The sequence below is a fragment of the Cynocephalus volans genome, chromosome 11 (genome assembly GCF_027409185.1).
Source record: "Cynocephalus volans isolate mCynVol1 chromosome 11, mCynVol1.pri, whole genome shotgun sequence".
Taxonomy (NCBI): domain Eukaryota; kingdom Metazoa; phylum Chordata; class Mammalia; order Dermoptera; family Cynocephalidae; genus Cynocephalus; species Cynocephalus volans.
Window position 1 is genome coordinate 98,551,698 of NC_084470.1, and position 21,057 is coordinate 98,572,754.

At 36.9% G+C, this 21,057-nt stretch overlaps 1 protein-coding gene across 2 annotated transcripts in view; it reads right to left on the bottom strand.

Annotated features, from left to right (window-relative positions):
- The window catches only part of KBTBD12 (kelch repeat and BTB domain containing 12), a 94,580-nt gene that overhangs the window by 64,092 nt on the left and 9,431 nt on the right, over positions 1–21,057 (bottom strand). For both annotated transcript variants that reach the window (XM_063114366.1, XM_063114364.1), the window contains exons 3-4: positions 17,765–18,035; positions 15,581–15,731 (exon numbers count right to left, since the gene is read on the bottom strand). In XM_063114366.1, coding sequence (XP_062970436.1) covers positions 15,581–15,731; positions 17,765–18,035 — 422 coding nt within the window. The remainder of the gene's footprint in view (positions 1–15,580; positions 15,732–17,764; positions 18,036–21,057) is intronic.

Here is a 21,057-nt window from a genome sequence, read left to right on the forward strand (position 1 = left end):
ATCACAACTGACAGTTTAAGCAGCAGGTTAGAGCAAGCAGAAAAGAGAATTTCAGATCTCGAAGATGGTCTTTTCAAATTAATCCAGGTGGACAAAAAAAAAAAAAAAAAAAAGGAAAAAAGAATTTTTAAAATGGAGAAAATCTAAGAGAGCTAGGAGACAATCTTAACCACACAAATGTCCCAATCATGGGTGTTCCAGAAGGGGAGGAGAAAGGAAAAGGCATTGAAAACCTATTCAAGGAAATAATAATGGAAAGCTTCCCAGGTATAGGGAGAGACATGGATCCTTCCTCCAGGAAGCTCAAAGATCCCCAGACAGATTCAATCCATAAAGGTCCTCTCTGGAACACATTATAGTCAAACTAGCAAAGCTCAAAGACAAAGAGAGAATTCTAAAGGCACCAAGAGAAAAGTGGCATGTCACTTCTAAGGGAGCCCCAATCAGACTAACAGCAGACTTCTCAACTGCAACTCTATAGGCCAGAAGAGAACAGGATGAAGAAACTTGCCAGCCAAGAATACTGTACCCAGCAAGGCTATCTTTCAGAAATGAAGGAGAAATAGTGTACTTCCCAGACAAACAAAAACTACAGGAGTTCACCACCACACATCCAGCACTGCAAGAAATTCTCAAGGGAGTCCTGCATTTGGAATCTGAAAAACAATAATCACTATCACAAATACACAAGAAAGAACAAAACCTATTGTTAAAAATGCAAATGAGAAAGAGAAAGAAACTAAATCTTACCACCTCAAAAAAACTGACAAACACCGAAGATGAATAATAAAAGGGGAAGAAAGGAATAAAAAATATTTAAAATATCTAAACACAAAGCAATAAAATGCTAGGAGTAAAACAATACCTGTCAATAACAACCCTAAATGTTAATGGATTAAACTCCCAATTCAAAAGACACAGACTGACTGACTGGATTAAAAGATTAGACCTAACTATATACTGTAAAGACACACACAGACTAAAAGTGAAAGGATGGAAAAAGATATACCATGCACATGGAAACCAAATGAGCAGGAGTAGCTATTCTTACACTGGATAAAGTGGAATTTAAACCAAAAATCATAAAAAGAGACAAAGAAGGCCACTATATAATGATAAAAGGACCTACCCAGAAAGAAAACATAATAATCATAAATATGCATGCACCTACATCAGAGTACCCAGATATGTAAAGCAAACACTATTAGACATAAAGAAAGAGATAGACTCTAATACGTTCTCAGCACTGGACAGATCAACTAGGCAACAAATCAACAAAGAAACACAGGATTTAAACTATACATTAGACCACCTGGACCTAGCAGATATCTACAGAACATTTAATCCAACAAGTACAGAATATACAGTCTTCTCATTTGCACATAGAACTGACATTCTCCAAGACAAACCACATGGTAGGTCACAATTCACATCTCAGCAAATTTAAAAAATTCAAAATCATTTCACATATCCTTTCAGACCACAACAGATTAAAACTGGAAATCAATAACAAGTGAAACTCTGGAAACTATACAAATACATGGAAACTAAACAACAGTTTCTGAATGACCTATGGGTCCAAGAAGATATTAAACAGGAAATCAAAAAATTTCTTGAAAGTAACAAAAATAAAGACACATCATATCAAAACCTTTGGGATACTGTAAAAGCAATACAAAGAGGGAAGTTTACTGTGATAAATGCTTACATTAAAAGAATAGAAAGACTTCAAATAAATGACCTAACACTACACCTCAAAGAACTAGAAAAACAAGAACAATCCAATCCTAAAAGTAGCAGACAGAAATAATTAAGATTGGAGTAGAACTAAATGAAATAGAGACCCCCAAAATGATACAAAAGATCAGTGAAACAAAAAGTAAGTTTTATGAGAATATAAATAAAATACACAAAACATTAGCTAGGTTGACAAAAAAGAAAAAAAGAAGAGAGAAGACACAAATAACGAAACACAGAAATGAAAAAGGAGACATTATAACCAATAACCACAGAAATACAAAGAATAATTACAGAATATTATAAACAACTGTACACCAACAAATATGAAAATATGAAATGGATAAATTTCTGGACACATACAAATTACCAAGACTGAACCAAGAAGAAACAGGAAACCTAAATAGACCTATAACAAGTAACAAGATCAATGCAGAAATCAGCAGTCTCCCAACAAAGAAAAGCCCAGGACCAGATGGCTTTACTGCTGAATTCTATCAAACCTTTAAAGAAAAATTAATACCAATTCTCTTCAAACTTTTCCAAAAAATTGAAACATAGGCCATTCTGTCAAACTCATTCTATGAGGCCAGCAGCACCCTGATACCAAAACCAGACAAAGATACAACAGAAAAGAAAACTTCAGGCCCATATCCTTGATGAACATAGACACAAAAATCTTCAACAAAATACTGGCAATCAGAATACAGAAACACATCAAAAAATTATACACCAAAGTGGGATTCATCCCAGGGATGCAAGGATGGTTCAGCATATGCAAGTCAATAAATGTGATACATTATATCAATAAAATCAAGGACAAAAACCATATGATTATCTCAATAGATGCAGAAAAAGCATTTGACTAAATTCAACATCACTTCATGATAAATGCTCTCAGCAAATTAGGAAGAGAAGGATACTGTCTCAACACAATCAAAGCCATATTCAACAAACCAATTGCCAATATCATCCTGAATGGGGAAAAGCTGAAAGTTTTTTCCTTAAGAACAGGAACAAGACAAGGATGCCCACTATCACCACTACTATTTAATATAGTATTGGAAGTACCAGCCAGAGCAATCAGGTATCCAGTTTGGAAAGGACAAAGTCAAGTTGTCCCTGTTTGCAGATGACACGATCCTATATATAGAAAAACCTAAAGACTCTACCAAAAAACTCTTAGAGCTGATTAACAATTTCAGGATAATAATTTGCAGTATACAAAATGAACATGTAAAAACCAGTAGCATTTTTATGTTCCAATAGCCAACTGGTAGGAAAATAAATCAAGAAAGCAAGCCCATTTTCAATAGTCACCAAAAAAATAAAAAACCTAGGAATCAATTTAACCAAGGAGGTGAAACATCTCTACAACCAGAGTTACAAAACAATACTGAAAGAAATTAAAGAGGACACAAAAAGGTAGAAAGACATTCCATGCTCTTGGACTTGAAGGAGTAACATTATGGAAATGTCCATACTACTCAAAGTGATCTATACTACCAAAAGCAATCTACAGATTCAATGCAACCCCCATCATAATACCAATGACATTCTTCACAAAAATAGAAAAAACAATCTTAACATTCATATGAAACAACAAAAGACCCCAAATAGCCAAAGCAATCCTGAACAAAAAAAATAAAGTCAAAGACATAACACTGTCCAACTCCAAACTATACTACAAAGCTATTGTAATCAAAACAGCATGGTAGTGGCATAAAAACAGACACTTGGACCAACGGAACAGAATAGAGAAATTAGAAATCAACCCACATGCTTACAGCCAACTGACCTTTGACAAAGGCACCGAGAACATACATTGGGGAAAGACTGCCTCTTCATTAAAGGTACTGGGAAAATCAGATCTCCATATGCAGAAGAATGAAACTAGACCTATACCTCTCACCATATACCAAAATCAACTCAAAATGGATTAAAGACTTAAGTATAAGACCCCAAACCATAAACCTACTAAAAGAAAGCATAGGAGAAACATTTCAGGAAGTAGGACTGTGCAAAGACTATGAATAAGACCCCAAAAGCATAAGCAACAGAAGAAAAAAATAAACAAATGGGATTATATCAAACTAAAAAGTTTCTGCACAGCAAAGGAAACAATCAACAAAGTGGAAAGACAAACTACAAAACGGATGAAAATATTTGCAAACTATACATCTGACAAGAGATTAATATCCAGAATCTAAAAGGAACTCTAACAACTAACAATAAAAAACCAAGTAACCCAATTAAAAAATGGGCAAAGGAACTGAAAAGACATTTTTCAAAGGAAGACATACAAATGGCCAACAGGAACATGAAAAAATGCTCAACATCACTAATCATCAGGGAAATGCAAATCAAAAACACACTGTGCTATCATCTCACCCCAGTTAGACTGGCCATTATTTAAAAGACTGAGAATAACAAATGCTGTTGAGGATGTGGAGAAAGGGGCACTCTTCTACACAGTTGGTGGGGCAGTAAATTAGCACAGCCATTATGATAAATAGTATGGAGGTTTCCCAAACAACTACAGATAGAACTATCATATGATCCATCAATCCTACTTCTGTGTATATACCCAAAGGAATGGAAATCACCATGTCAAAGGGATACCTGCACTCCCATGTTCATTGTAGCTCTATATAAAATAGCCAAAATATGGAACCAACCTAAATGTCCATTGATGGACAACTGGGTAAGGAAAATGTGGGGTGTGTGTGTGTGTGTACACACAATGGAATACTAATCAGCCACAAAAAAGAATGACACTCTGCCATTCACACCAACATGTATGAGCTTGGAGAAAATTATGGTAGCGAAATAAGCCAGAGACAGAAAGAAAAATACTGCATGTCTTCACTCATAATAGGGTGCTAAGAAGGAAAGAACGAAAGAAGGAAAGATAGAAAGGAAGGAAGGAAGGAAAAATGGAAGGAAGGAAGGAAGGAAAGATGAAAGAAATGAAGGAAGGAAGGAAGGAAAGAAGGAAGGAAGAAAAGAAGGAAGGAAGAAAGGAAGGAGGGAAGAAAAGGCCATAATAATGCATTGAACTTTCAGAAGCAGAGAACAAATAAATGGTTACTAGAGGAGGGGGGGGGAAGGCGAGGGGGGTTGAGGAGAGATTGGGTGAAAGACATAAAGAATAATTGCAATTTATAGTGATGAATATGCTAATAGCATTGATTTGATCATCATATGTTGTACACAGGTGATGGTAGTCAATGCTGTACCGCCCAAATAAATATAACCAATTACACTTCAATAAAACAAAGGACTATGAAAGCCAGATGAAATAGACTGACATATTTAAAATGTTGAGAGAAAAATGTACTGACAATGTAGAATTCTAAAACCAGAAAAAAAAAAAACTTTAAAAATGAAGACAAAATAAAGACATTTGCAGACAAAAGCCAAGAGAATTCATTACTATCAGAACTGCACTACCAGAAATATTAAAGAAAAAAATTTAAGGATAAAGATAATTTGTCTTATTGGAAAGCTGGAAGCCTACAACTTCAGGAAACAAATTAAGATCACCGTAAATGGTAATTTTGTGAATAAATATAAAAAGTTGTTTAAACAACAATAACCACAACATAAAGATATGTGAAATATATGACAACAAAAGTACAATGGGTGAAGGGCTGAAATCAAACTTGTTAGATTCTTATATTGTTTGAGAAGTGGTAAAAATATTAACTTAAGGTAGACTGTAATAAGTTGAGAATTCATACTGAAATCTCTAGGGCAACTAATGAAAAATAACATGTATGTATAATTTTAAAAAATGGAATAACAATACTTGATGCAAAAGAAGGCAGGAAAGAGGAATGAAGAACAGATAGGACAAATAAAAACAAACTGCAAGATGGCAGACTTAAACTTAACTGTTTTAGTAATTATATGAAACAGACATGGTCTAAACACCCCAATTAGGACTAGATTTTTTAACAAGTCACACTTGAAATATACTTTACAATTTTGCCTTTTGGATTTAGATCTTGATCAATTTAGACTATATATATGTATAATTTTTGTGAATAGTAGGAGGTAGAGTTGTAATTTCATTTCCACTCCATACATATCCCCAATTATCTCAGCACCATTTATTGAAAAGTTCAACCTTTTCCTGCTGACCTTCAATACCATGTCTGTGATGTCAAGTGTCCATACACATGTGGATTTGTTTCTGGGTTTTCTATTTTGTTCCACTGAAATATCTGTCTGTCCTTACGCATGTGTTATGCTGCTCCATGTATTACAGCTTTATAATACGTATGAATCTTCGATAAAGCAGGCTGTCCCACCTTATTCTTGTTCAAGTGAAGTAGTATCTGAATACTATTGTCCCTTTACACTTAAACATTTTAGAATCAGTCAAGGTAAAAAAAAAAAAAATGTTCAGAGTTTGAGACTGCCATGTATTCTGGGAAGAACTGACATATTTACAACATTGAGCTTTCTGTCCATGAATATCATATATGTTCCCCCCCATTTTGAGATGTTCTTTAACGCCTCAATAAAGTTTTATAGTTTTCTGCAAAAAGGTGTTGTTCAACTTTGTTGGGTTTATTCCTGAATCCTTGATATTTTTTATGCTATTTTGAATGGTATCTTTTCCTAACTGATTTTAATTTGCATTTTCCTAATGGCTAATGACGTTGAATATTTTATCATGTGTTTATTTGCCATTCTTATATCCTCTTTGCGTAAAGTGTCTGTTCATGTCTTTTGCCTATTTTTTGTTGTTGAGTTTTGAGAATTCTTTACATATTCTGGATAAAACTTCTTTGTCAGATACGTAATTTGTGAATATTTTCTCTCAGTCTGTAGTTTGTCTTCATTTTCTTAGTGTGTTTCACGGAGCAAAAGTTTTAAAATTTGACTTGATAAATTGTGGCTTCCAGTTTATCAATTAGAAAGTCCAATTTATCAATATTTTCTTTTATACATTGAGCTTTTGGTGTTATGTCTAAGAACTCTTTGCCTGGCTTAAGATAACAAAGGTTTTCTTCTATGTTATCTCCAAGAAATTTTGAATTCTTATATTTTGCATTTACATCTATGATCTTTTTTGAGCTAGTTTTTGCATAAGGTGAGAGGTTTAGGCTGATGTTTTCATTTTTCCATACAGATGACTATTTGTTCCAACTGTCTCAATTGTACCCATGAAATTTTAATTTATAGAGGTGAATGATGAGATGAGAGGTGACTGCCACTGGAGGAAGAATTTATTAGAGTTCACGAGAAAAGGGAGCATGCCTTTCCAAGGAGGGGCACGTAGAGACGTACCGAGGTCACACAGAGGTGGAGGAACATAGGGAAAGTGTGGGTGCAGGCTTCACCACTATGTGGCAGGAAGCTGCTAGGTAGAGATGTCCCTTTTGGGCAGGCAGTAAAACAGATGTTGGGGTCTGTGGTTGGTAATTTTTTTTTTTTTTTTATTTCGGTGAATTCTCCTAGTAGCATTTCAGGATTTCCTTTCTACCTTTATTTTTTGTCAGTTTGATTATGATGTGTCTGGGCATACATTTTATGGGTTTATTCTATTTGGAGTTTGCTCAGCTTCCTGAATTTTTAAGTGTATGACTTTCACCATAGCTGGAAGGTTTTAAGCCATTATTTCTTCAAATATTTTTTTCAGCCATGCTCTTACTCCTTGAAGTCTGGAAGTCCAGTGACACATATAGGAGACCTTCTGCAGTAGTTGTGCAGGCTCCTGGGGTTTTATTCACCCTCTTTCAATGTTTCTCTTCCTGCCATCCAGACTGGATGCTGACCCACATTTACACTCACTGATCTGTCCTCTGTCATCTCCATGTAGCTGTTGAGTGAGTTTTTTATTTTGGATATAGCATTTTCAGCTCTAAATTTTCCACTTGTTTTTTCTTTATATCTTCTATTTCTTTGCTGAGGTTTTTTACTTTAGCATTTATTTGAAGAATGTTCATAATAGATTTTTAAAGCATTTGTAGAATAGCTGCATTAAAGCCTTTGAAAGGTAATTCCAGCGTCTGTGTCACTTTGTCATTGTTTTTTTTCCACATGATATAAGATTTTCAAGGTTCTTTGTATGTTGAGTAATTCTGGATTGCATCCCGGACATTCTGATTATTATGAGACTCTGAGTCTTTTTAATCCTGGAGAGAATGTTGATATTTTTCTTTTCTTTCCTTTCCTTTTAACCATTTGACCTGGTTAGGTTCAGGTTGCAGGTTCCAACCTGCCTTCTATGCACTGTGGTTCCAATGTTATTTGTTGTTCAAAGCCTGTGTAACATTCTGACTCTCATTAGCACACTACAAAGAATAGAAATAACAGATCACAGCCAGGCCACAGATGACTGCTGGGTGCTGCACTTATTTTTTTTCTCTTTTGTTTTTTCATTTATTCATTTTTTCCTTTTTCAAATTAATTAGTTACTTATTATTATTTACATTCTAAGACGTTGTGGAGCAGCTGGCGGGGAGGGGGAGAGGGGAAAGAGGAGGGATATAGGGTGGTAGGAGGAGGAAACATGGAAGGTGGGGCATGCTCGAGGCATGCGGCACCCCTCTCTTTCTGCCAGGAGAGCCCAGGGGGCTTCAGGCGGCAGCTTGGTAGTCGTCACTGGGCTGAATGCGGAACTCAGAGGGGCGTGGCTGAGGCCCTCAGCCCTCTGGTTCTGGAGCCTGGGGCCCTTCTGGAGGCAGCTAGGTGGTCATCACTGGGATGAATGCAGACGTTAGGAGTGTGGCCAAGGCCCTCGGCCTCCATGGCCCTGGCTCAGGGGCCTGGTGCACTGGCAGTGACCTGGTGGTTGTCGCTGGACTGAATGCTGATATCTGGTGGGGTGTGGCTGAGTGCCTTGGCCCTCCTCCCACCCCAGCTTGAGAGCCTGGGGGGCTTCCAGTCCTTCTAGGTTTTTATAGTCCTATTTGTGTATTTGTATTTGTGTATCTGGTGGTGTTAGATCTTTACTGGTTAATATCAAACTTTGTCTCTGATCTGTGGGTATTTTGTTTTTCTGTCAGTACTGTGTTGGGTTATTTGCTGTTCCCATCACTTAAACTGTGCTCTGGAACTAATTTGTTGCCCTTTGCTTATTTCTAAAATGTGAGAACTTCCTGTGGGGACCAGCATTCGAGCCCTGTGGTTGAGCTAAATTGCTGGTTTGCTGCTGATTCTCTGGGGCTCAGGGTTTTTGTAGCTCAGGGTTTGTTGACCTTGTAAGCACATCTGGATCTCATGAGGTCTGGTACACCTGAGTTGTGTGGAAACTCTGGTCTGGGCCTGAGTCTTTTCAGCACACTGCACCCTCTGCAGTTCTATATTCCTGGCCAGTCTCCACTGAGTGGTCCTGTACAGCCTCTAAGTGGCTCCTTTTTTCAGTTTGTTGTGGCTCCTTGCTCCTGTTTGGGTCCATGGGATCATTTTTGGTGGTTTTGCTAGCCTGGGGATTACCAAGGCCCTCTTCTCTCCTGACACCTCCAAGCAACTTCACATGAAAGGCACGGCAGTGGTTTTGCCAGCTCTTGATCCATGTGCTCACCAGGGCCAGCCTTGAAGTGTCTGGGGCTTGAAATAGTTGGAGCAGTCCTTTCTTTCTCTCAGCATGGCTTCTCCTGCCTTCATGAACTCTGTAGGTCTCTCCTCCTCTTCCCCTAAGCTCTAGCCTGGTGCACTTATTGAGACATAATTTACACACCATATTATGCACCCATCATGGGTATGATTTAATGATTTTTAGTAAATTTACAAAGCCATGTGGCCATTGGCGCAAACCAGTTCAGGTAGGTAAAGTTGGTTGATAGTGCTATTTGAGTCTTCTACAACTTTGCTGATTTTCTTTCTGGTTGTTCTATTAATTGTTGGTACTGTGATAAGTCTCCAGCAGTGATTGTCTATTTCTCATTTCAATTTTTGCTTCATGTATTATAGGGCTCTGTTGTTGGGTGTGATAAATTTATAACTGATATATTTTCTTAGTACACTGAGCATTTTATCATAAAATTTCCCTCTTTGTCTGTTGTAATAATTCTTGTTTTAGTCTATTTGTCTGATGATATAGTCATTTCAACTCTCTTCATGTTAATGTTTGCATGGTATATCTCTATCATTAAATGATAGTAAAACTTTCACCCTATTTGTGTATTTGAATTCAAAATGTCTCTCTTATAGATAACATATACTTGGTTTTACCTTCTTATTCATCTGAAAATCCTTGTCTTTGATTGGAGCATTTGGTCCATTCCCATACAATGTAATTTTTTGTGTGTGTGATCAGTAAGGGGATCGTAACCCTTGGCTTGGTGTCGCTCGCACCGGGCTCAGCCAGTGAGCGCACCAGCCATCCCCATATAGGATCCAAACCCGTGGCCTCGGCGCTCCCAGCGCCGCACTCTCCCAAGTGAGCCACAGGGTCGGCCCCATTGTAATTTTTGATATGGCTGAATACACACCTGCCATTTTGCCATTTGTTTTCTGTGTCTCACTGCTCCTTTTTCCCTCTGTTCCTCCTTTATTACCTTCCTTGGTATTTAACAAATTTTTAAGTGGACTATTTAAATTCTTTCGTTGACTTTTAAATTATTTTAAAAATTTTTAAGTGGTTGCTCTAGAAATTCCGATATATAGGTTACTTTATCTCAATCTACTTCAGATTAATTTAATTAGAAATAGTTACTTTGTTCCAATATATCCCCATTTCTTCCTCCTCTATTTTCTGATATTGTCATATATACTATATCTACATCTGTAATGAACTCAACAATATAGTGTCACAATTACTGCTTTATATTCTTATATTTTTTAAAGAAATTAAGAGAAGAAAAATATGTATTTATATGGTCTTTTATATTTACGTACATATTTACCATTTCCTGTGCTCTTCATTTCTTCTTGTGGATTCAAGTTACTGTCCAGCATCATTTCCTTTCAGTCTGAAGGATTTTAGTATTTCTTCAGCATTTCTTATAAGTCTGCTAGCCACAACTTATGTCAGTCTTTGTCTGGGAATTTCTTTGTTTCAACCTCATTTTTCACAGATAGTTTTAATTAACATAGAATTCCTGGTTGACAGATTTTTTTTTTTTCTTGCAGCACTTTGAGTATATTATTCCACTTTCTTTTACTGTTCCTGGTGATAAGTCATCTATTGTAAACTGCTGTTCCCTTCTTCACAATGTGTCACTTTTTCTTGCTGCTTTTAAGAATTTTCTGTCTTCAATAGTGCTTCCATGATATGCTCAGGTGAGGGTCTCTGTGAATTTATCCTATCTGAGGTCTGATGAGCTTTTTGTATCTGTAGATTAATGTTTTCCTATCAAGTTTAAGAAGTTTTTGAACATTATTTTTTAAATATTTCTGCCCCTTCTCTCTTTATTGCTCATCTTCTTTTGGGATTCCCTTTATATTTCTGTTGGTGGGATGGGAGTATTAATGTTATTCCACCTGTTTCTGAGGCTCTGCTAATTTTTCTTCACCTTTTTTCTTTTTCGGATTATATAATTTCTATTGATCTATTTCAAGTTCATTCTTTCTTCTGACATCTCGAATCCTCCTGAGGCCATTTAGTGTAATCTCCATCTGAGTCATTATACTTCACAGCTTTAGGATTCCCATTCGGTTCTTTTAGATAATTTCCACTCTTCATTGATGTCATTGTGGAGTCACTGTCATCTTATTTTCCTTTAATTCTTTAAAAATGGCTTATTAATTCCTTGAATATTTGATGGCAACTTCGTAGACTTTGCCTTCTAAATCTAGCATCCAGGCCCACTCAGAGACAGCTTTTATTGAAGGTTCCTCCCTGCCTCCCCACTGCCACACCACCCCAGATATATGTCATTGCTTCCTTGTTTCTTTTCCTTTGCATATGTTGTAATTTTTTTGTTGGTAACTGGACATTATAGTTAATATATTGTAGCAACTTCTGATCTTCATTTTCTTTTTTTCCTTTGAGGGTTTTAGAGATTTTGTGTTATTTTTATTTTTTGCTGCCTTTTTGTTGTTGCCTTTAAGTAATTTGTATGGATCAAATACACCTCTCTTGTGATTTCTGCTGTCTCTGCTCTCTTCTTAAATTTTTCATTTTTATTTTTTGACCTAGTAATTACCTTTATTTCTGCATTACTTAGTGGCTGCCAATGACTAGCTGTTTAAGGCTTCCACCCTCTCTTGGTAGATCTGCATATGAGTTGGGGAGTACATTCAGAGTTCGGGTAGTTTTCAAGCCTACTGTGGCTTTTACTTTCTGCCTGGCCCTCTCAGGTTTCCCTGGACAGGTGATCAGCCTCCTAGTCATCCGGGAATGTGTGAAGAGCTTGGGCCCTCTTAAGCCTCCCCTGCATGTACCTGCAATCAGGGTTGTGCAGAGAGCTTGGGCCCTCTTTGGGGCTGCATGTTTGTGTAGCTTCCTTGGCCTCAGGGATGTGTAATGAATTTATCAAGTTCCTCTATGACTCTCTCATTTCCAGGATCTCCATTTTAAATTTCTGGCTAGTTCTTTTGTCTGTTGCTGTACCAACCAGGACTAAAACCACAGGCTAGGAGAGCTACAGGCTTTTCTCGTTTGCCACTGTAAGTGTAGTTTTTCCGCCTTCCATTCCCAATCATGTCAGTCTCCTCTGGCAAACAAAGCTGCTAGTTTCCACAGCCAGCCCACTCTGGTAGAACTACCACATTGAATGCACTGGGGTGGGGATATGGACAGCCCCAGGAGAGAATGCTGCAGACTGCCTGAAGTCTGACTTCAAGCTGAGCATTTTTTTCCACTTAAACTCTTCTCAACTTGTTTATTTCAGACTGATTTCTAGAAACGGCTGTTTTGGACAAACTTATCTGGTTTTATAGTTGCTCTTTAGGGAGAGGATGTCAGTCTTTTCACTTCTCCACAGTTGCAAGTCTCCTGCTTTCACTTAGTGTTTGGCCTGTGCAATTCTTACTGCATGACAAATCTTGGAAGCTTTAAAAAATATGCTTTACCCAACATTTTTAAGTATTTTCAGTAGAGGATCAGTCTGGATATCAAGCCATCCATACAAAAGAGACTTACTACTTTGTTTTTATGATCATTAAATGAAATTGTTTATGCAAAAGATTCAGCAGGGTGTCTATAATATAAAGGGGCTCAACAGACAGTAGTTATAACATCTGAATATTTATATTGTAGGGATATTACATACATTATTTTATTTAATCTTAATAACTCTAAGAGGTGGGCATTCCAATTTTAATATCAGCCACAAAAAAGAAAAAAAAAATTTACTAGACCAAAGACATGCAGGTACCAAGTGATGGAGCCAGAACGTCAATCAAAATCTACTCAACTCCAAAGCTGGTGGCTTCTCTACTTCACCACCCTGCCTACCTGGTGAAGGAGGTTTCAGTGGCTGCTCTTTGGGGGATATCCTGCAGACTATGTAGGAGACAGTAAGGAATTAAATTCTTACAGGTATTAGAGAGAGGGCTTATTGGCAGTGACCCTAAACACAGAGGTATACATATAGATTCTCAAAAGTAGAAAGGGCTTTTGCTAAGACAATTAATAAATGACTGTAAGGTACCTGTGTGAATCATTAAAACTGATAAGGTTTTAGCGTTCTATATGATATTTGCACAAATTCCAATTATATATACAGTGAACAATTATATCTGAACTAAGACCACCACAAAAATACCTAAATGACTGAACTTCATTTCCATTCCAAAGCTTAAAAATATATTCTGGAATTAAGTAGTGAATGTTGGGGAAGTTGACCCTTTTGGAGTGAGTCTTACAAGGTGGTAAAACTTATTGGGGTGACTATGAATCTGGTCCCCAGTTGTGAATATCCAGAAACTAGATTCTCAGCTACTGCAAAAGCCTTTAATCTGTTCTGTGTATCCACACCTCACCAGTCATCCTAAAATATATTTTAATGATGTTGCTTCTGTGTGGTTTCTCACTGTTCACTATTATGTTCTTTTTATTTTTAGCAATTTTTTCTTCTTTCTTTCTTTTTTTTTTTTTTGTTGACCAGTAAGGGGATCGCAACCCTTGGCTCAGTGTCATCCGCACCATGCTCAGCCAGTGAGCGGACTGTATCCCTATACAGGATCCGAATCTGTGGCCTCGGTGCTACCAGCGCCGCACTCTCCCGAGTGAGCCACGGGGCCAGCCCCACTATTATGTTCTTAATTCTTCATCCACAGGCCTGTATAATCTGGAGACCACATTACAATTCTGTTTCTCACAACTCCTTGTCCCTGGTGGGCTCATTACTCACTCTCCTTTTATCCTCTACCCACAATATCTCCATTCTCACCTCCAAACCACTATTCATGCCATTCTCCTCTCTTGTTCTTCCCTGCCCCTCCCCTCTCCCCCCTCACCTGGAGCATACTCTCTTCTCTATTTCACCAACTCAAATCTTACAGATCCTTTAACATCTACATCCTTTCATTCATTCAGTGGACATTTGTCCATGCCATGAAGTGTAAGTTCCCAAGAATGTCTCTAAGGTGCCTTTCCCCATATAATTTACCAAAAAAATTATCATTTTTATTCCATATCTAGCTTAGTTGTGGCTCCATATTAAGGTGATATCTCATTCTATTTCAACTGATACATCACTTTTATCCCACTTTTGGGTGCCTCTAATTTTAATATGTGTACTAGATTGGCCCTTCAATCCCTAGATTTATATATCTATCCCAGGCAATCTATCACAGCTTAGGTATTGTCTCTTCTGGGCCTGTAACATAGCTTATGATTATAACAAAGTATGAAATAGATATCCAGAAAAATACTCGACTATAATTATAAGTGAGTCTCATAACTGAGTCTCATAAACTACACTGCATAATATTCTTGTTCTTAAAATCATAAAACAACTATTAAGACTTGAGTGCACTACTTTACTCCATGCTGTGCAAACAGCCAAAAGATAATAGCCTCCTTTTATTTAAAAAAATCATTTGTATTCAAATGCATATTTCTTGTTTTTTCCTTGCCGTTTCTTTGCTACCCATCATCTTCCCTACGTTTTTATGCCAGTTAGCATCAATGCAGCTGGGAGGAAATAAAGAATTGATGTAGTCATCCTTTTACCAGTTTGGTCGGCCTCCTTATCTTGGTCTTTCTTTCCCATACTTAGGAGAGGTGGGGGGAGATGAAAGGATGATGTTAGGGAGATGGAATGTACTCAGAAGAGCAAAGGACATAATAAAACAGAAAAAAAAACCCAACAAGGAATGAGGAAGAATAGGGGAAATATAGGGGATGTTCTGGAATTGTTTTTATCCACTTTAGTGGAATTGAACCGAAGTCTTTCACCAATCCCTGCTGGTTAGTATAAGACCATACATATTCAAGAGATAAGGAAAAAATGCATTCAGATGAAAATTATTTGATAATACCTCTATCGACATTTGGTGGGTTAGACAAAATGAAGAGGGTTGGCATAATCTGTGACACAGTCTTACCTATGGTGAATTCCTTGTCTAAATAGCACAGATAACCATAGTTGGTTGGCCAAATCGACTGGAGTCAATTAAAAGTGGCCAAAGGCTTATTCCCATTTCAAAGTACATTACTTGGTAATTTATAAAAGGATGTATCGCTACAGTTTTTGCATTACAAAGTGCTTGAAAATCCCATAAAAATAATTTTGCTCTCAATAAGACAGTGCACTTTCATTTAATCTTATTTGACTGTATTCTAAAAACAAGAAATAAAACAAAATTGTTGGCTAGTTATGTATACATTTGAACTGTGATGCAAGGGGAAGGGAGAATATTTCATTTTTACTGAGGCAAACTGCTAAGAAAAATAAAAGTAGTTATACTCTGTAAACAATCTGCTGCTTCTTACCCAAAACATAAATCTCACTGTTGACTACAGCTGTACTGAATCGGTACTTAGAGTACTTCATGGGTGCTTGCGCTCTCCATTGATCTTGGCTGGGGTCATACTGCAACAGTTTGTTGCTCAATCGATCAGGTTCTTCATCAGGAAGATCCATCTGTATGAAATATGACAGTCAATATAATAACATACCATTTAGAGATCTTTATGAGTATGTGAATGTAATTAATCAAAGCAGACAGCCAAGGGGATAAAAAGAGGTTAACTGTAGAATCTCAAACTAACAAACACACTAAATCCCATGAGTTGAGGTTATAAATACACTGTCAGTATCAGAAGAATTTATATTCAGTAATAATGGGGCTAAGGTGCAAATGATCTGTGATCTTAGCAGTGAGACACTACGGATTTTTTAAGAGCAAAGCAACCGCAAAGCTTTAAAAATGAAACCAAGCTTTCTTGAATAGTAAAGTGTAATTCTTTTACCAAACTCTATAGTTGTAGATTTTAGTAATATTTGTGAGAAACTAATAATAATAATTTATGTCATTTTTCTTCATATTTTTCTAATCCATATGGAACAAAGTTGCAGAAACATTTTAGTGTTTTAGTAATTAGAGTATTTTTGCACCATAATTATGACCTATACAGGAATGGTCTGAACTTAATTTTTAAGACACATGAATGAATATAAATAATTTGCCATTATTTTTACATGCTTATTTATTTATATATTTTTTAATGACGAGAGAGAGTGCAAACTGAGTAGATTTATCCTTACACAGATGTGAGGGGCTTCTCCTACTCATGAATTAACGCTTTTCGTATACAATGTATCTGGAACATTATGTGACTTCAAGCTAAGGGTTCATAACTGTCTTTTTTATTTTTGGATGCAAGTTTCAACAAAAAAATAATTGCCATACTTATGAAAGTTGTATGTAATTAATCTTACTTAACTACTTTAAATACACCAAGAATTATGATCACTTTGGTGCACTCACAATTCCATACTATCTTGTAAATTAATATGTCAGGTACTCAATCAGATTAGCGAAAGCCTTTATTATGAGATAAATGTTCATGTGTTATCTGTTCAAAGACTTAATAAATGAACAAATATGGACTTTACAGTTTTAATTTTCCTTCTAATTTAAGTGTTCAATCTCAAGTGAAAGAAAAGTAAAGCAAAGCTTCTAAGTTGTCTTTGGAGCTTATTCATGCAAAATTAACTATGTAAATGGATAGTTTTGAAAAAATTTAATTGCAAATAATTTGTCAGCCTTCAGCTACTAGCTGTGATGAAATCTGTACTACTTTTTGATATACAGCATAAATAAAAAGTGAGTTAAATGTGAAGTTTAAGTTTTTACCACAGGCATGATATAATATAAATGGCAAAATCCAAGGTTATGAAATGAATGCTAAAAGTATCAGTCTTATCATGAAGCAAATATGGAGGAACAAGAAATAATACAGGAAAATTAAATTTACTGAATGGAAGACTGAATGGCCAGGGCAGAAGGTGGCTGGAGTGACACCACTGTGAGTGCTCTAAGGCACCAGGAGATGACACCCAAAGAAAGGGAAAGGACTGCTGTGGTCACTCTGACCTTTCAGTTTTGGCTTGCCATCACTTCACTGGGCTTCGATGTAAACACTATTATGGTTTCTCTATCTGCTGATGCCCAGCAAAAACACAGTGTTTCCAATTACAATATACTTCTGTAGAAATGACTGTGCCAGCACAGAATTAGTATTCCGGTTTCCCACTTACAGTCAGAATTTTAAATATGGAAAAGACCTACAAGTTACTTGCCCCAAGTCACACAGCTATTAAAACAGACAAACTGTGGTAAGTATCCAGCTTCTCTGTCTACTACTTAGATGCTTCCTACAGATAATCCCTCAGCACAAGCATCTTCATATTTAGCAAGAATGGGAAGGATTATGGAGAACACAGCAAGAACACTGAATGAAGTAATGTCTATGAGTAACACACCTTAGAATTCATCCTAAGTTGCTTGAACACTTTAAAACCTTAAGTTTATATTCTACAAAAGAAAACAAAAAACATTTCACCAAAATGCAAGTCAGTCTCTTTTAGTATTCGACAACTGCAGCATTTTTCAACACAGCAGCCAGACTCAGCATAGCCATGCTAATTAGGTATACCAGAAACTTCTTAACCTGAGGGGTCCAGCCTCCAATCACATAGAGTTTATTGTTCACTGTCACTACCGCGTGGCACGCCAATTGTAGTGGAAGGGGAGCCACTCTCTTCCAATTGTCATGTTCTACAGAGTACTTGTCAACACAGTTTGTAATAAGATACTGGTTTTTAATTTTCATCTGTCCTCCTACAACATAGAGGTCATTATGGACACTGCCCAGAGCATAGAGCTCTCGAAATTCAGTTGTGCATAACTTTTCCCAAAACTGGTTTCCTCTATCATGATACCTGTAAATTAACACAGAGAGAACCCAGAATTAGAGTTAATGTGAAAACAACTTACCCAAGAAATACACTTATGTTTATTTTCCAACTAAAAACAATTAGATCTGGTTTTTCTAATTGGAGGGGGAAAACATTAATACAAGACAGAGGTATAGATGTTTTTCTTAAAGGACTGATGTACAAAACAGAATGTGCTTAAAAATGGTTAACCACGCCTACCTGAGGAATTTTAGGAAAAATGATGTATGTAAAAAGTATATACACAGGACTAGCCTTCGTTTCCTAATTCTGAAAAAGAAAATCAAGAACAAACAGGGAAGTCTTTCAGAAAATCATGTGTAATTTTACCATAAACAAGTAAAATTAAAAAATTTAAAAAAGGAAAATTTAATTTTACTTGTTTATGGTAAAATTACACAAAATGCAAAAACATCTTATTCTGTGGACAAAAAATATCACTTTAATAATAAAGAAATCTAACATCTATATTAATCTACTAGATATGGTAATTTCAGTAATTTCTTCCAAGAATAGTTATATTGATCTGAGAAGAGTCTTGGGAGATAGGGACACTAGGATATATGGTTTCTCAATGCCTTCTAGAGTCCAACACATCAACTGATTATCAGTGTATGTGTGGTGTATGGGGTGCATTATAGAACCACTAAATATATGAGTTGTGTCTATCCTCTGTCTTGCCTCATGGTAATGGTGAGTCTGTCTTCTCCAATCATGATATGGGATACACAGTCTGAGAAGAATAAAAGTACTTGTGGGGACAGTGGGATAAACTATGTGAAATTAAATGTTCCAGAAAATCCAGAAAGTATACCTGGAATTCAGAACTAAAAACAAAACACAAAAACCAGGAAGACATGGAAAAATTTTAAAAATAGTTATTTTGTTTAGAGAAAGATGAAGAAACTATGATACATGTTTTGCATAGAGTACAATTTTTAAGAATAGCACTTATTATGCATCAAACATTTGACAATTAATTATATTATAGGAGTTTTTCCCAGTTGTTCTGGCCAATACCTACTTTCCTCCCCAGAGATAACTTATTTCAGGCATGACAGGGAAGTTGGAAGGTATGTTCCTTTCCTAGAGGGCATGTCTAGCTTGTCACAACTGAATGCAGAAATTTATCAAATCTTATGGCAGAAGGTCCCTAGAATCACAGGTGACATTTTCACCACTATTTTTTTTTTTTTTTTTTTTTGTCGTTTTTTCATGACCGGCACTCAGCCAGTGAGTGCACCGGTCATTCCTATATAGGATCCGAACCCGCGGCGGGAGCGTCGCCGCGCTCCCAGTGCAGCACTCTACCGAGTGCGCCACAGGCTCGGCCCTCACCACTATTTTTAATTGTATGGATTTTAGAAGAGAAAGGAGGATTAGGTGTCTATATGTGGGTCTACTGAAGTAAAGCCAACAGAATGAATAGACACATAGAACTAAAAAATGGGTTTTGGTTTTCTGAGACACAGTTTGAGAAAACACACCAGAAATGAAACCCATGAAGGTTAGGCAGTACAAGTACCTGTTTGCTGGGTGACTTGCTAAACTGATTTTTATTTACCATTTAGAATTGAAAATGGGGAGAGAAAATTCCCAGATAAAACTATAAAGCGTATTATTAAGAAAAGTGGATATGACATATAAAAGAAAACAGCAGTGACAAAAGCAAATTAAATATCAACAGAGGTCAATAATTTAAAGACAACACTTATATCCTCAGCTGTTTGTATGACAAAGTACGGGAGATAAGTAAAGGAGATTGAAAAGCACAGCTTTGTGAAAGGAACGACCTACCAGCATACTAATCTACTTCCTCTTTTCTGTCAAGAAGAAATATATCTGCATGGAAATCTATGAATACAGAGTAGAGACAAATTGAAAACATCTGGACAAAGATAAAAGGGATAAGATGCAGAAATAATATAGAGGAAAGTACCACAGGATGATATGTTTCTCACACATATCACAAAACTGGCACTAAAGTGACCTTCAGTAGTGCTAGAAGACTATCCTGACGTGACCGGAAGTTTCATTTAAGCCCAAAGCAATGCTTCCGATAATTTCGTTATTTACCTTGCTGACAATTTCACTACTGGAAGAAATGATGAGGTAACTGATAACTTTTACCCTAGTTCTGACCAATGTGGGACAGCTGGTTGGTGATGGGAACCTGGTTGAGTTCAAGATAGATCAGAAGGGAAATGTGAAGTATATAGTCAAAAATGCTGTAAGAAGGGGACGTGGGCTTTCAGAAAGAGTTGAGAGAGAAGATGTTTGAGGATCCAAATCAGAAGGACACTTTGACAGGGGTGGATGTTTATTAAAAATACATTTTGATGGCAGAATTGTGCACCATTTTGATGAGGAAGAAAAAGAGCTTTCAAAAAAACCTGAGATACCTGGTCAAGAGGCTCTGAGATGGGAAGAAGGGCACCTCACCAAGAGCAAGTACAAAACGAGAGGCATGGACCTAGAAGTCGCCAGAAAAGCCAAAGCTTTCTCTTCCTGGAAGGGCTTGCTGTCCTGGCTCTGCAGTCTACACCTGGTAATCTGAAGCAGGCTGCTCCTGCGGCTCAGTGACTTGGTTGGCCTTCATGGGCACAGGTCCAGGCCGCCCATCCAGGGCTCTGCATTCCCTCCCCATCACTACTAGGGGAAATGAGACACGTCTTCAAAGTACAGATGTGAAAGGGGACAGGCCTAAAGCCTGAAAAAGAAAATGTAATGCTAAGAGATGACAGAAAAATAGCAGGCTCTTAATTCTTTCTTTGCCCCATCTTCACTGTCAAGAACAATGACTTTCTCACTGAAAAGTCTTAAACCCTGATAAGAGGGAACTGAGAGGGGATGGATGGGGAAGTACCTCCTATTTATTCTATGCGCATATTTCTTATTTACTTAGATTTAAGCACTAAATACTCACTGAATAGTTACTGAATAAACAGTAAATAAATGTCTATGTTCTCACAAACAAGACTTAGATGATATGCTACTTCTTAGCAGG